This window comes from Colletotrichum tamarilloi, assembly GCF_030869305.1.
Source record: "Colletotrichum tamarilloi strain Tom-12 chromosome Unknown Scaffold_43.1, whole genome shotgun sequence".
In the NCBI taxonomy this organism is placed as follows: Eukaryota; Fungi; Ascomycota; class Sordariomycetes; order Glomerellales; family Glomerellaceae; genus Colletotrichum; species Colletotrichum tamarilloi.
The window spans coordinates 143,588-159,719 of NW_026849426.1; the positions used below are offsets into that span (position 1 = coordinate 143,588).

General features: G+C 53.5%; 3 protein-coding genes across 3 annotated transcripts; 1 reads left to right on the forward strand and 2 right to left on the reverse strand.

Moving 5' to 3' along the window:
* Positions 1-1,280: 1,280 nt before the first annotated feature.
* Positions 1,281-2,476, reverse strand: CTAM01_10002 (uncharacterized protein; the record flags this gene model as incomplete). Its single annotated transcript, XM_060526018.1, has 2 exons — positions 1,281-1,506; positions 1,584-2,476. 2 exons carry the CDS (start codon positions 2,474-2,476, stop codon positions 1,281-1,283), a joined length of 1,119 nt encoding a protein of 372 aa, XP_060379346.1.
* Positions 2,477-8,377: 5,901 nt separating this feature from the next.
* CTAM01_10003 (uncharacterized protein) lies at positions 8,378-8,782 on the reverse strand (the record flags this gene model as incomplete). Its single annotated transcript, XM_060526019.1, has 1 exon — positions 8,378-8,782. A coding segment is annotated over one exon (405 nt), but the record flags the coding sequence as incomplete, so codon positions are not given.
* Positions 8,783-13,169: 4,387 nt separating this feature from the next.
* Positions 13,170-16,102, forward strand: CTAM01_10004 (uncharacterized protein; the record flags this gene model as incomplete). Its single annotated transcript, XM_060526020.1, has 2 exons — positions 13,170-14,670; positions 14,724-16,102. The coding sequence occupies 2 exons, from the start codon at positions 13,170-13,172 to the stop codon at positions 16,100-16,102; spliced, it is 2,880 nt and encodes a 959-aa protein (XP_060379348.1).
* Positions 16,103-16,132: the final 30 nt, after the last annotated feature.

Consider the following 16,132-nt stretch of genomic DNA (forward strand, 5'->3'; position numbering starts at 1 on the left):
ACAACCGGTGGTGAACTCTTCCCACCCCACGCCACCCCCTCCCTTCTTTTCTGTCTTATTGTTACATTGCCATGTATCGATCGGGCGTATCAGACGCAACACGCATTCATCCGTGGTAGCAATTTCTGACATCGACTGCCTTCATCCCCAATTCAACTACGCTCCATCCCAGCCCGGCGGAGATTATGTAACTGCACAGTAACCCGGAAGGAGAGTCCTACCACCGAATTAGCTTTGATACCCGGTAATGAAGGTGTTGGTGGTGGTAAGCGCCAGCACCGGGACGCCCGGGAGATACGTGCGGACGTCAACGTCCCGACTACACACAAACAGACCAAGTGAGTGACGAAATCGATTTCCTGCTATTCATCTCGATAAGTAACCCTTTCACTACTCATATCAAATTACTATCCCTTTCTATATCATGGTCCTTCTGAGGTACATACGTCGAGAAATATACTCTGTATAATAGATATCAATGCTAGTGATAATAATGGTGGAACTGCTTGTCGGATGTGTCGAGCGGAAATCGATCTTGTCACCTACTTGCAGACACCCCCCGGTAGAGTTTTCCATCCCATGGCAACTCACTCCCTCCATCATGCGTTACCTCGGGATGAGATGTTACCGCTCCTTGACGACTGAGAAGAGGTTTCCTAGGGAGAGAGCTTGGACTTCATATAGGCATGTGGTGTAGCGTGGGACTGGTGTAAGGAGAAAGGGGAATTACGTCACTTAGCCATATGTCTACAGGCGGGCTGCCTTTTAGAAGCTTGGTCAGACATCACGAGTAGGAGGGAATACCAATATGGCTCGCTTAGAGGAATCAATTCAAGGAGTGTAGGTTTTTGAAAAGCCTATGAATACAAATTCGAGTCCCCGATGCTTTGCTTTACGGCTATCATGGCGTCCATTTGATAACAATAACGCTTGGTGGGAAAATGAGAGTGTATCTGTAGACGTCCCGCACACGATCCGTCTCCGAAAGGAACACATCAAAAGCATCCTGTAAGACGCTCTATGCGTGTTGGGAAAAGATTCCTAATTTTTGCCAGTCCCGTTCCTAGAAACGAATCGAAGTAAAAACAAAAACGCCGCTTCTTTATGAGATGTGTAGTTTCCTCTCTTGTCCAATTTTTGGTGGTTCGATACGTGATTTCTTGTGTTGGTTATTTTTTCTGCAAAGCAACGATAAGGAGTAAAAGGAAAAGTGGTATCATCAGTTTCGCACGTGAGTTGATTTTCAAGTTGAAGTTCGGTTCCAATATGATATCGCTCTCCTAGACCTGAGCGGTCTCGGTCTTGGGAACGTCCTCCTCCTCGTCCTTGTAAGGAGGAAGGTCGGCGGACTCAGCCATGAGTTCGGACTTCTCCTCGACGGCACCGGCCTCGCGATGCGTGTTTCTGCGGGCACGGCGGCGGCAGTGACGGCGAGCGAAGGGGGCCTGGCGGCGGACGAAGACACGCCAGAGGCAGACGACGAAGGTACCAACCATCATGCCAATGCTGAAATGTCGTATTAGTGGATCCGCGGGAAAGGGGGTCTCGCGACCGGGGGGTACGGGGGAAAATGGAAGACTTACATGCTAACACTGACGCCAGCAACAATGCCGATGAGGATCGGGAGCAGGATGTGGGAAGTGATGTTCTTAGCCAGCTGACCCCAGGTGTGGTGGTGGTGTCTCATCTGGCCGGCGTTGTGAGAGTGGTGTCCGTGACGGTGCTGTCCGCGCATGCTTCCGTGCTTGCGGCCTCCGCACTTCATGCCACGCATGTTTCTCAATATGGCGGCGCGCCATCTGCAGTAGAAGGTGGTGCAGTCCTCAGCAGGCGGCTCGTGATCCTCCTCTTCCTTGTGGGACGGGACGGAGGTCTCGGTTTGCTCGACATTGCCGATCATGAGGCTTCCGGTAGGGGACTTGATGAGCTTGACCTGAACATTGGGGACGTCGGCGACGAAGCTGTTTCCGACCTCGATGATTTGGAGATCAACCTCGACGAGCTCAAGCTCCTGCTCGTTATCCTTGGCGATGGGGCGGACGCCCAGGCTGTAACCCAGCTGAGGGGTGTTGGGGTCTGCGTTTTGAGGGTGCTTGGTAGCGGCCTCTGCGAAGTCGGGAATCTGAGGAGCACGGAGAGCCTTGTACCACGAGGCAGGCTTAGGGTAGAGCTCAAAGTCGTTGACGAGGAGGTGGTCGACGCCGGTGGTGTCGGTTTCGATGGAGAAGGTGAGCTCGAGGTGGTTGTCGAGGTCCGTCATTGTGTGGTAGCGGCCATCGTGTTGACGCATCGTCAGGGGGCAGCCGGGGCAATCGACCTTGACGCGGTGGCTCGCAAGGCCTACATCTGAGGAAGCCTCCACGAAGGGGAGGGTTTTGACGATTTCGTTGTCGGCTTCGGAGATCTCGGGGACGATGACGAAGGCTTGCGTGGCCGTAATCGCCAGGCCAGCGGCGGCGAGGGATTTCAACAACATATTGACGAGGTCTGTGTCTTTCAATCTATTTGTCGGCTGTTTTGATGTCTAAGGGGACGTGTCGATTGGGTCTGTTTGGTGATGGGAGTGTTTTGTTTCGACAGAAAATAGAGTCGAAGTTGGTCGATAGGTACGGTAAGGAGAAGGGAGGTTTACATTTGGAAGTTGGAGTGGGAGGAGAGGTGCAATGACATGAATGCCGTGTCAATGGGTTGAGGTGGAGTAAAAAGGGACCTGAGCAGCAGCAGGCAGAGTGGTAGCGTGTGTCGGTCACTTCGTAACCACGGTACGCAGGGCAGGTTGCGCTGACACAGCCCAGTGGTACGGGCCTCTACCCAGTAAAAAGATGGAGATCAGGTGCTGCAAGTGGCGTTAGTCTGCTGGGTGCGTGGGTGCCCACTGCTCGGGGAGAGACTGAGAGAGAGAGACTCACCTCAGAGAGGGGCAATCGGGGACAGCTTGGGACGCGCTAAGGTGACGGACCGGGGACGACACAGGGCAGGACAGGTGACTGGGCTGTCTCAATGGACGGGGGGTTCGCGGGCGATTGCGTGTGCGGCCGGGTGGTGAGTGACTTATTCGGAACCTGCGGAGACGAATGGGGACTTTCCTCGGTGCCTGCAAGCTTTCCTACAGTCTTTTATGCCTGAGGCAAACAAGGGTCATGCCGTAGCGCTGCACATCCCTCAGCCCGATTATGTCATTCGTCCCTCTCCTTCCCTCCCAAATCCATTCTCTGTGCCTCTCTCTTTCCTTCCTGTCCAGCCGTAGAAGCCCCGCGAAAGGTCGATCGGTCTGCCTCCTCAGGCACATCTCACCTGGTCCTCACCTTCCACTCGCCATCATCCACTCGCCTTGCTCGCCTGTCCTGTATCTCCACTTTTATTTCTCTCTTCCACTTTCCGCTGCCTCCGTGCCGGACCACTTTCACGCGGCAACGGGCAACTACCAACGGGGGCCAACCTCCCAAGACTTCCAATACACGTATCGAGTCGCATGGCATGAGCGTCGTCCGTGCTGACTATCCAGAAGGATACAGGAACTCTCCCCCCAGCTCCGATGGATCATGTGCTCCTGCTCTTCTGTCTCTTTGAGTTTTCGCCTACCTTATCTTCCTGTGCCTACCTTGACGCATCAATGCTAAGCGCGCTGTTGCTATCCTATCCCTGCACCAAGAACATGGGCTCCCTTCTTCACAATGACAGGCTTCAGCACGAGCGAGGAGTGAGCACTCAGCACCCTAATTACTTGTAGCTGCCTTCATGACGTCTACGGCGTGTGCTCGAGTCCCTTGCCACACTGAATAGTTTGGTCCTTGACCGAGTAGACGGGCCGAAGACATTGGCAGGCCTTCTAGTTGGGTGAAAGACGTGGTGAAAGACGTGACTGACTAGGTGCTGCTTTTTAGTCTTGTTAGGTACCAAGATAAGGACTCGCTGAGCGGTGTTATTGATTTTCCATCGTTGCACCGCTAGGTCACTCCTCAGCCAAAGCCCTGCGGCGCGCCTCAGAGCAAGGGGTCTCATCCGGGTCTGAAACCCCGTCGCCGTATCATCGTGATACAGAAAGTCACCAAAGCCCACCCCCAGGTCCCAAAAGACCTAGTTAGCCCCCCTTTTTTTCTTCTTCTCCCTTTCTCTCTCTTGCTGTTCGCCTTGTGCAAGTTTACCCCTACGCTGCTAGAATAGAAACAGCTGTTCTCGCTCGGGCTGTGCTGTTCCGAACGGGTGGGTTCCGGGCTCGAAAATGGTTCATGTTGGTCTCAATGGTTCGGTCTGGCCGTTGAATGTGCCCCCAGTCCTCCCCAGATACTCAGCAGTGGCTGATTTTGACTATTGTGGGCTCTCTTGGTTGCTAGTGTAGAATACCGAATGCAAATGGTCTCGATCTCGTAAACTGAGAAGTGAGTGCGGCGCCTTCCGCCGCCTATCGGCCTCCGAAAAGTTTCCAGGCCGGCCGCCCCGGGATCGCCGGAAATTGCACATCACGCAATCTCCATTTTCCACTCTCCGGACTCTACCGACTCTCCGCTCCGGTGCGAATTTGTCGTTTTCCGCCGTCTCCGCCGGTCAACTTCCGCTTTTGGTCCAATCCGTAGGTAGGTAGGTAAGGCAGAAAAGGAATAGAAGGGTCGCTCTCATCTCGGTTTCGCTCATGAACGTGGTGACGATTTGCCTGCTCAATCTGCCTTACCACTTTGATCTCGAGAGGTTCGAGCCGTGTAACTTGTTGCTAGATACGGGCATATATAAGGCTAGGCGCCGTGCTCGCGTATTGCTCATCGGCATGAAATCTTGATGAATCGCGGTCCTCCTGAGAATCTCGCGGATTTTCTGAGGTCTTCACAAACACGGGTGGCAGAAAGCTTCAAGCCTTCCGGTCCGTGACGACTTCCGTACTATTATACTCGAACTCATAGGAAGCCCGAAGATGCCCATATCAAAACGTAAGAGCACTGTGACATGGGCTCGAGAGAAGTCTACATACTCCCCGATGAAATCTTTCCAGTCCCTGGATCTATATCAAGGCATGAAGCTGGTAGAGAAGAAGAAGTCTTTCAAATCGGGATTCTTGCCGTATCTCCCATTCAACTAAACCTCACCCTCTCTCCGATTTCGTCATATCAGCATCTGCATCAAGCACTTTTACCTAGCCCACGGCAAGAATGACCATGTATCGGACACAGTAGCTCAACCTGCCATGCAGAAGAAAAACGAGAGAGTTACGGGTTGCCCAAGGTGAAGATCTGCTCTCACGGGTTCCAAACGTCGAATTTGTTGACTGCAGGGCCTGCCCGTAAGGCAATGCAGCGTTCTCTCAGCCGAATTTCGAGCCCAACAGGGCTGGTGAAGAATTCAAATTTAATATCATTGCGAGTCACATGTCATGAGAGCCATGATATCACGCTCACGGCAAGTCTACATGTGCTATTTGGCACTTGCTCACCCCGAGCCTGGGAGACAACCTCTCTCAGAAGATATAGAGTACTGTATGTTTAGCCGCCATGGTTGGCAAAGCCCCTTGAGGCATAAGATGCTCTGCTCTCGATTGGATGTATACATTTCCATAAAGATATCTATCAAGATGTCTGAATGTCAAGGCTGATGACAGACGTGGAACAAAGTGGTATTATTCACCATCTTGTTTGTTCCAGTCGAGCCTGTCACCTTTCTCGACGTGCAACATTACGTCTGAGGAAACGCCTTGAGATTTGGCGACGAGCCTTTGGAAAAGCTTCGTCAGTATCTCACGATGACCGGCGACAGCTTGTGTGGTAAGTGGGCAAATGATACGAAACCTTCTAGATATCCATTACCCAATATCCACCCGGACTCCTTCTGGGCTTGCGTTCGTCTGTCATCTTGGGAAAGTATCACAGCTGGGAAAGAGCAAGGTTCTCAAGGTCGTGGGCAAAACATTGCCTTTCCATGCACGTCATGAAGCAGTTGGAAGCGACGAGAACGGGCGAGGACATCGTCTTATATATGACTTGAGGTGAGGTAAATCACCGGACCTAGTTGATGAGAGAACACCCGTCACAACGGGCCCAGATTCGAGGTATCTTTCAAGATCATGAGCATTGCCACGGCCGGATCATGGAGTGAAGGTACAAACAGTTGCCATTCAAGGCTGCAAACGCTCTTTCAGACAAGTGCGCCAGGTGTCTCTGTGAATTGAGGATATGTAGCGGGATAGGCTAGCTATGCGCAAAGGGCAATATTAGAGCTGGATAATTAAATCCCAAGATTCGGCCGTGAGTGAGCCTCAACGATGTCATGTTCCGTTCTTTCTTAGTCAGTAGGTACATCAGCGAGAGCCTTGTCTTCGTCTTCCTGACGTCACGCTGCGACACTTCAGCAGCAGTGTTCAATACAAACCGTATCCCAACTTTCGATATCTTTCTATCGTCATCGCTAACCACCGTCTGTGGACAATCATCCAACGTAAACGGTGATCGCAATTACCTTAATCCGTAGCTATCAGCGGTCCTCAACTACGAGGGAATCATCTCTCATCATACGATTGGGGATGATCACCTTGACAGACCCACGCCAGAGAGACTAGCTTGCATAGCGACAAAATTTCCGTGTAATATTACTTTTGAGTTTCGCACGCGCCAAGAAGTCGCCATGTATCAGCTGTCAGAAACCTTGATAAATGATGCCAATTGCTGTTCCTCTTAAGCAAAGATTAATGAAGGGAGAAGAACAAAGTCAGTCTCTAGATGCCTTGACGACGGTCTGTTTGTGCTAAACGCAATTGGAGATCCAGGACCCGTTTGGGCATGCACAACATTTAGTGCGTATCACGGGCAAGGGGATCGAGAATGCGACTCAAGCTCAGAGATTGAGTTTTCTAGAAGATTATAGTCAAGCACGCAAGCTAGTTAGCCTGACGATTCGACATGATCGACACTTCGTTGGAATGCTCGCCGAGGCTGGAGATGAGATTCGGGGACCGGCATGTGGATGCCACCAATTCGGAATCCGGAAGAGATGTACATCACTCATACCTGTTAGTGTGACATTTGAAGCCCCTTTAATAACCTGTACAGCAGCAAACAAAACCAATTTGCCAGGCTTCGCTGGCGAGGCGAGGAATGGGAAAGCCTGTCATTGCGGTTTATTGCAAGCCAATGGCCATTGTTCAAAGGGAGCAAATGTTGTTGGGATCTGTGTGTTGCGTTGCGAATAGATAATGTGCTACCCACTGTGATATCGAGATGAAGATCCCGAGCCTTGTAAAGGCATCTCCACACCGGAGGCTAGTCGGCGCCGTGGGGCCGGACGGTTTGACTTTGACAGTTGGGCACGGGAGCTAGCGAGCTGCCAATTAGAGGCTCCCTCAGAATTGAAGGGTTGTTGAATTCAAAGTCAAACTCCATCATCGCACTGGCGCTTATATGGTTTGCCCTCGGAAGAACGCAAATCGCTTCTGGCGGCTTTTGTCGGAGATGACGTGCCGGTCAGATAGGGACGACCGAAAATGAGGTCAAGATTGGAGAACGTATCGCCCGTAATGCAGGCCGAAAATCTTTCTTCGCCGTGGGAAATAATGGCCTACCTGCGTGACTGGCGGCGCATTGTTTCGTTTCGTCCCAAAGTTCCACGTGCGGATGAGGAGTCGAGGACGGCTATTCAAATTCTGCGGAGATACGGGCAGTGGAAGCAGTCATTGAGTTTTTCTCTTCTGCTGATGTGAAGCAGAACGTATCTAGAAATGGCTGCCTCGGTAGCAGATGGGAGGAGGCATAGACCCTGAGCTCAAGCCGCGCGGGAGGTAGGCGTATGGACAATGCCGTCGTGTGCCTGAAGTTTCTCTCATGCGGCCTTGCCGTCGCACACTTCCGTGTTCAGCGTGCCTGAATCCTATGCCGAAGCGCTCGTCTGGAGTCAAAGAGGCAACAGTGCTTTGCCGATACCCTCAGCGCATGCTCGCAAGAGACCCATAGGTGTTGACAAACCGACAAGATTGAGCCGAATGCACCAAAGATAGGCGTGCCAATGACTGCCCTTCTCTTGCAAGCGGCGTCGTTCCTTGTCAGAGGATCGAAAAGGGTCTATGACTCTAGGGCATGCAATAGGGCATTCTCTTGCTGGTATCTGTATCCATACTTCGTACTGACCTGGGCCAATTGAGGCCATTGTGAGGGATAAAGAGATCTGACCCTGAGCCCTGTTCCATGTCCGCAGCGTGGATGCGACAGCTGAAACGCGTCTAGAACTCGACGTTGGACCTGCAGTCTGCACTGCTGTAGCCTGTAAAAGGAAAAAAATGCATCTGCGGGCGGGGGGAACCAACTCGGAAGGAGACGCCGCGCCGCGTGCCAACCTGGCGTGGTTCTCTGTGCCTTTCTTGTCGCTGCACCACTGGTTGGACGAGTCGATCCGGGACTCAGGGTTATCTCGATGTGTGCCGTGGGATTTGCGACAGGAGGCGACCGATGTGTTTGTTCAACCCCTTCGTCTGCAGTTCTGCGCATGCAGTGGCAGCGGTCCGATGGCCATCAGGTAGGCCAAGACCAAGCAGGTCGCAGAATGGCGTTTTCGGTACAGAGATGCCGGGGCAAAAATCAGCACGCGGTCGACAGTTCGCGTAGAGGGTGCTCCTGCAGGCGGAATAATTGCAGGAACTCTGAAGCTGCACACCGCAGGCAGACCCCCGCTCAGTTGCCTTTAAGGTAATGCTGATCAGCGTTCTCGTGCCGGGAACCTGGGGTCCCAAGGTGCAGGGCGACAGCACAGGGCAAAGGTAATTGAATATCAATTCTTCCGCTGGTTGCGCGGGCGTATCAATGGCAAGCGTTTTTGTGTCGTGGTCCTTTTCAAAAGACACCTAGGTCACAGGGTTGGAACGTGAGTCGTTATTCTGATAATCGGCAGCACAGGAATGGTATTCTGGTTACGCAAGTCGAGAATCATTTCAACGGAGAGTCGCCGATAGGCCCATCCTTCAAGGGCCGCAGTCAGGCCATATGCCATGTTCGGAGTATTTTCCTCTCATTTTGTTCTGTGACAGACATCAGCTTAAGGAACGTGACGTTTCAATTCGTCCCGTCTCCCTGAATGGGGTGGCGGTAGTAGGTAGTAGGAGGCGGTGGTCGCCCGCGTTGATGAAGCTGGCGTTGAGATGGTCCCTTGAATGCTGTTGAAGACGAGCCGGACGAAGGTAGGCATTGGCAGAATATCTAGACACGGAGCGCGATAATTCGACAATGGCAACTTGAAAGTGGAAGCGGTGGGTGTCTGTAGCGTACGGTTTGGGAATAGTTCCCCGGAGTTGAGCATCAAGGAGCCAGCAACCGAGGTGCAAGTGGCTTGTTCCGGTTGCAGGTCGGTTCGACTTTGCTTTTTTGGAAGAATGCACACCAACGGCAACTCTGACAGGTGCAGAAAAAACGACGAACGAGGCCGAACATGCCGCAGTTTGCAGGAACACTGGAGGAAGAGGTTGAATTGGGGGCTGCGCCGTGACGGATGGTTCGAACGATATTGTTGCGATACCGAGTCGGGCGATAAACTTGTCCAATCGGTCATTGTGTTGGACGAAAAAGTCTTTCCCAAGGCACTGGAACTTTGTACAAAAACTTACAATAGCCATGGAAGACCACTTGAGGTTTTCTAGATCCTGGAGACTGAGGGACTGAGGAGGTACGAATTGGCTGGGTTGAGGTTTCCCCCAGATCGGGCCATCTGGACCGCTCTTGCAGGGATTGAAAGGGTCTTGAGGTGCGTGCCTGCGCTAGTGTTTCTGGTTAAGCCTGATACGCTCATCATTGGCCCACACCAGACCAGATTGACCCACATGTAAACTACAGAGAGCAGGGGTTGGCCGGAGAGTGACCCCTCCAGCCGGGGCAGACCAGGGAAGGCACGCAGCAAAGCCAGCAGAGAGGGGAGGAGAAGGAAAGAGTCGAAGCAGGAGCGTTAGACTAACACCTGCCTTGCCTGCGTTTGAGACGGCAAAGTGTGAAGCGAGCAACTTGCAAGAACGGCCCGGTGCAAGTCAAGACTTCGCCAATAGTCCTTCCTCCTCCTTTCTCTCAGTCTCTCTCCCCTGCCACCCCTGTCATCTGCAGCCAGGATGGCAGCGGCGACCAGGAAGGACCAGGAACGGTCGTGTTAGCGTCAGCCACAGCTCCCAAGATGAGCCGTGCCTCGTTGAATCCTTTACCCATCTGCCACTTTGGGATCTCGTTGTCCCCAAAAATGAACCCAGTCTGGAGCCAGGGGCAGCTCTTGGAGACATGCCATCAACCTTTGCAGCAACGGGCGACTTGGCTTCACAGCCTTTGCTTGACTATCGACGCCTCACTCGTGTCTTTTCCTGCTTAACTTACCCTACTTACCACACTCATATTAGCACTTCCGACCAAGGCACGTGCAAAGCAAAAGGTAATCAACACAAGCCGCAAGGGGGAACGATAGCACCGGACGTTGGTACTGACTGAGACGAGACCTTTTCAACGGCCTCTTGACACTCGACCAACTTGGGCAAAGCTGGGCATGTTGGCGTCACTCTACAACGGCCACATCCCCACCCGTCATTTCCCTGCACAATACTCCGTTTTTTGCCTCCATCCTTCAGATATCTTTGGATACTTCGTTTGCGCAATCCCGTCCCTGTGCCCCACGTGTGTGCTTGTGCTTGCTGCGACTGCAAGGTACGTGACCATGTTACGGTGAGATATCCATTTCAAGGTACTTTACATGCTTACTGCGCTTCTTTACATAGCATACTCGTACCGATAAAGACGGATAGCAACACCACTACGCTCGCTTTCGGCGCATTATCCGGACTTGACCTGGACCTGCAGAGGGGAAGAGGCAGAAAAAAAAGAGGACGAAATTTGCAGTGAAGGTATGTACGCAGTACGAGCAGCAACAGCAAGGGGGGAAAGGGTCATAGGCTCGCAAAATACCGACTATCACCCCTGGTCTTTCTCTCTCTCTCTCTCTCACTCCAAAAGTCAAGTTCCGTGCCGGTGGATGGTGGAGTCTTTTCTCTTGCACCGATTCTGCTGAATGGGCTGTCTCTCAGGCCAGACCATCCCCAGTCCACGTCCCAAAATCCCACCCCCGTCCGTCTCTAGACTCTAGATTGGGATTCAGACCCAGCCCAGCCCGGCCCTCTTCTGGCAGTCTGCTTCCACTCGTTTTTGATCTCTGGGGATCCCTCCTCACTTCCTCTCTAATCCCTCCTGTCCCGCCTCGACCGACTCCTCTCTCTCTCTCTTTTCTTCTTGACTTCCACCTCGGGACCACCTCCATCAACCTTTCCGTGTGGTTGTGACCTGTTGCCGCAGACCAGTCGAGTCAACCCTACCGATACTGGTTCTTGTAAGTCGTCGCTTGTAGCTGTCACATACGGGTTGTCCAGCCAGGCACGCGGCCCGTCCGTTCTACTGTCCCTCGACAGATCAGATCCCGTCACGATACGTACATGTGTGTGTCCGCCGACCAACCAATTCAATACACACAGACACAGACCCAGTTCACACACACACACACGCATACTGCGTACGCACACCTTTCACTTCTCGACCTTCTTTTCTTCTTCCAATCTCGTCGACTTGATCGGCCGCCATTGGTCTTTTCTTCCTTTTTGCCGCCGCCAACCGGACATAAGTTTTTGTCTTGAAGACTAACTGCCGCAACCCGTCCGAGAACCTCAACAAGGCCTGCGTCATTAACCTCTCTGACCCTCATTGCTCTCTCGCGACTCTCCGTCTTTCTCTCACCGGACCGTCGCCACGGGATTCCTCACTCCGCCTTGGAGCAAACACATATCATCGACGCTCCGTTACCCCACGCGACCTCGCCTGTCAGTTCGCACATCATATCACCATTGAATCCACCACGGACCTGCTTCTTCGCCTGATTGTCTCTTGATCTCCAAATCTTCAGACGTCAGTCACTAGGTCCCCCCCGGAGACAACCTGCCTCCCCGACGCCGGACACACCCTGTCCGTTCCGCCCGTCTGAAACACTCTCAGTCCTTTCTACAGCACCGCAAGACCCATCGTGTGTCGTGCACTCACCCGCGCTCGTCTCACCCACTCGATTTCTCTTCACCCATCCGCCGTCAGAGTTGCACTCTGCTGCTGCTGTTGCGCCGACGACTGCGTTGGCCCGTCTGTTTGTCGAAGCATTTGCTGCTAAGACGCGCTCTTGCCATTGCTCCGACGTCGATGCCATCACCTTGTAGTCATTCTCATCACCGCAGTCGCTCACTTACTCAATCACTCAACCAACAAACCCGTCTGCTATCCAAGGCCGTCACAACTGCATCCCATCTCTCTTCATCTCTCTATCAAAAGCAATCACAAATCTTGCCTGCTGGGCGAATCACGTCCGACAAAGGCCAAGTCTCGAAACACCAAATGTACGTGATCCTCTTTGGGACTCCCCCTACCCGTGGCCCGGCTGTTCAGGTGTTCCTTGCTTGGAGAGGGTGCGGCCGACTTGAGGCAACCCTCCCGAACCACCGGGAATCCTCTGTACCTGTTACTGGGGGGCCAGTTTGCCTTGAGTGGCCGTGCTGCTTCTACTCTCTCTCTCTCTCTCTTCCGCTTCGCCTCTCTTCCTTCCAAATCCCCTCACACTTATCCGGTGCTGACCTGGACTTTTGTACCATAGATTGTCCAACGCGTCTTTTCATTCCCTGCCATCCTAATTAATCCATTTAGCAATCTGCTATCCTGCTACCTCAGTGTACGCACTTCATTCCTTCGCCGCCTTTTCGTTACGTTCTTTTCCTTGGCCAACTCGCCACCCTACTGCACTTCAGCGTCGCTCTAGACTTCGATTCTTCCTAATAGGCCTGGGTCCTGTTTTTCAACCTCACACAGTTACACCGCCTCGCATAAGAGCTGAGCGGCCATTCATTTGATCTAACTCTCAGCCGCTCTTTTCTATCCGCGAATCTGCGTCGTCTGCTGCAAGTCGCATTGCCACCGCGAGCCTATACGAGCGTCCCCTCGGACAATTTCAGCTACGCCACCGCATCACTTAACCATTGGCGACCCGCAGGAACCACGGTTATAGAAGCTGCACCTGGGTGATACCGCAGAGCGAATGGTCTAATTGTCGTGCCTGGACGTACAGGCATCTTGGAAAGGAAAAAAAAACAAACAGGAAGTCAGGAGGAAAACGAAACTCTGATGTCGCTGGATCGAATTCACGAGTACTAAATGAGTCAACCCCAATATGGAAGAGATATGGATCGACCGCCAGTTGCAGGATCCGTCAAGCGGGCGAGAGAGCGGGCTCAAGCCGGATTCCCGAGGGAACAGTATTCTCCGCCGAGCGCCACGAGGTTCCCGATAATGGAAGAAGATCCAGACAGCCCCACGGATGTCTCAGACCGGCGTCAAATCGTCGAGCCGACACAATCACGGATACCGAGACTTCAACTACCGAATGGCTTGCAAAATAAAGATGGCAGCCCCGGGCTTGCCATCTCCCGACCGACACAAATTCCACAGTGGCCGCTGCCAGGACCGATTCCGTCGCCCGTGAACAACTCCGATGCGGAACCCTATCGACCTCCTCCGGGCCGTGGACCACCGCCGCAACGACCTCCGCGCCCAAGTAGAGTACCCTCAATATTGGACAGTTCCCGGGTCCAGGATCACACTCCCGTTTTTCAATATACCCCACAAAGCGGACGAGAATCAACGCTGAGCCAAGATGTCTCATCCGCACCGCTTACCCCGTCATCAAGACACACGCAATCATCACTTTCTTCAGTCGGATCGATTCCAGACTTCCCTTTGCCATCGACTCTGCCACCCGTCGCCGTGCCACAACCTGCAGTACCACCGAGGCGGAGCGTAACTTTGGGTCCTCCGCCGTCCTCCCGTCGAGGCGACTCATCGTTCTATTCGAATGCTTCGTTCGTCTCGCCGATTCCCGAAGAGAGTCCTCGGTCGAGGTCCCACACCTCTTTCGCTTCCAGCGCTGCTATGCCCGAGAGCTGGGGCAGTCAATCCCCAGGTTTCAGCCCAGGGTATCCAGACGACTTCTACGAGGACGACGCGTATTCAACCGAGGACGAAAACAGTCAAATGAGCCGCGGTACAGGATCGCCATATGGTGATGCAGGAGACGAGAGCAAACTTGTTCGGAGTGCTAGCTTGGGCAAGATGTCGAAGCCTTCAATCGTGATGAACCGAGCCCCAAGCAACGGAGACCCGATGCCGCAGGATGTACTCAATGAACAAGAGTCGCCGCGGCGGTCGCCAGTCCCTCCTTTCCAGCTTCCCGTCAGTCCTTTTGACGCTGGTACAGCGTACTATGAGGCTTCCAGCTCCTCAGGAACGGCCCCTACCACAGCAGCCACCGCCACGACCCCATCCATCTCGGCCAACGCCATGCTAGGCGCTTTTGCCGCTGCCAGTGCGACGGATCCAGCAGAATTGAGGAAGGTTACGCCGTCCCCCCGACCGTACAACCGCCTTTCGGCCATTCGACGACCACCCAAACTCGGACTCGACATGGACTCAGTCAGGCAAATGGAATCCAGGGGTAGCATGACGAGTTTACCGGATCTTATCAAACGAGCAACCCGCCTGGCTGCTTTGATCGATCGGGGACGCAGACCTGCCAGTAGATTCGAGATGGATGACGGTACGTGGCCGGACGAGAAGGCATTTGGGCGAGAGGGGGAGCAGCAGATGTCTGGCGTGTCTTGTAAGTCAACTCTCAATTTTTACCGCGGTAGTATTGGCTAACTGTTTCTCTAGCTGGTGACAAGCATCAGTCGGGCCTGTCTGACATGCTCGCTGCATTCCCGCCACCTGCGGCCACGACACCAAACCCCCCCAACCGTGGAAGCTGGTTCAGACGAGCCTCACAAGCCTCGTGGCCACTGGCACCGGGCAGTAGGGGCAGCACGCCTCAGCCTGTGACTAGAGCGATGGCGGCAAGAGGATCTCCGCTGGCCAGGCTCGAATCCAACGACGGCGAGTCTTCGACTAAGCGCCGTAGAAAGTGTTGCGGGCTGCCACTATGGGCCTTTATTCTCATCGTCTTTCTCATTTTGGGAATCATTGCCGCCGCAATCATCGTCCCCCTCGAATTCTTCGTATTCCGCAAAAATAGATCTGCTACTCCTCCAGCAGCGGAGCCGGCCCTGACCCAGTGCCAGAACCAGCTCAAGTGCGAGAACGGCGGAACAAACGTCGTATCACAAAACGTTTGTTCCTGTATCTGTATCAACGGGTTCACTGGGCAGACCTGCACCGTGGCCGGAGCAACAGGCTGCACCACCACTAACCTTTCGGGGAACTCTACCTCGACTAATTTTAGTAATGTCACTCTCGGCCAGGCGGTTCCACGACTACTGCAACAATCACAGACGAACTTTACGGTTCCTCTGGACGGTACCGATATTCTTGCGAAGTTCAACACGGAAAGCCTATCATGCATTGCGCAGAACTCGCTCGTGACATTCGACGGACGTTCCACTCGCACTGGAACTGTCATTTCAGACACGGATCTCAACGCCAAGGGCGCAATTCCTGTTCAGGTCATCACTATCCTCCCAGGGCAAGCGGCAACTATCACGATTGACATCAACGCACCGGGAGGTGTGATCCTACCCTCGCCAGATATTGTTGGTGGATTCACAACACTCACAGGGCCGTTCCGTGTCACAACCATTCACGCTTCCAGCTCCACCATGTGGGCTACTATTCCAATGGTGCCCTCACCAACACCAACACCTGAGACGACTTCCTCTGTAGCCCCGCCGGCAACTACGATCCCGCCTACGACGATACCAACGACAACCACGTCAGAGACCCCTCTGGTCCCCTCAGTACCAGTGTCGTCTGCGCCAGCACCTAGCCCGACCTTCACGGTCACCGAGGAGACATTGGACTTTGCCCGTGTCTCGATTCTTCTCATTCTCGAGAGGCAAACCTTGATGGCGGCGACAACGGCACAGACAGTTTTGCAGCGTTTCTTCACGACTGCGGACCAGGGCACTCGGCAGCAAAGTGGCGGCGTTACGCCCGCCCAGGCACTGAACGTGACACTTGGCGGAGGCAACTCAGTGGACCTTGTCAATTTCCTCATCACCATCCCGGGAGGCATTCAGGTTGGCCGCAAAAGCAGCTGAGAGGCGAACACAAAAAACGATGGCCGACCG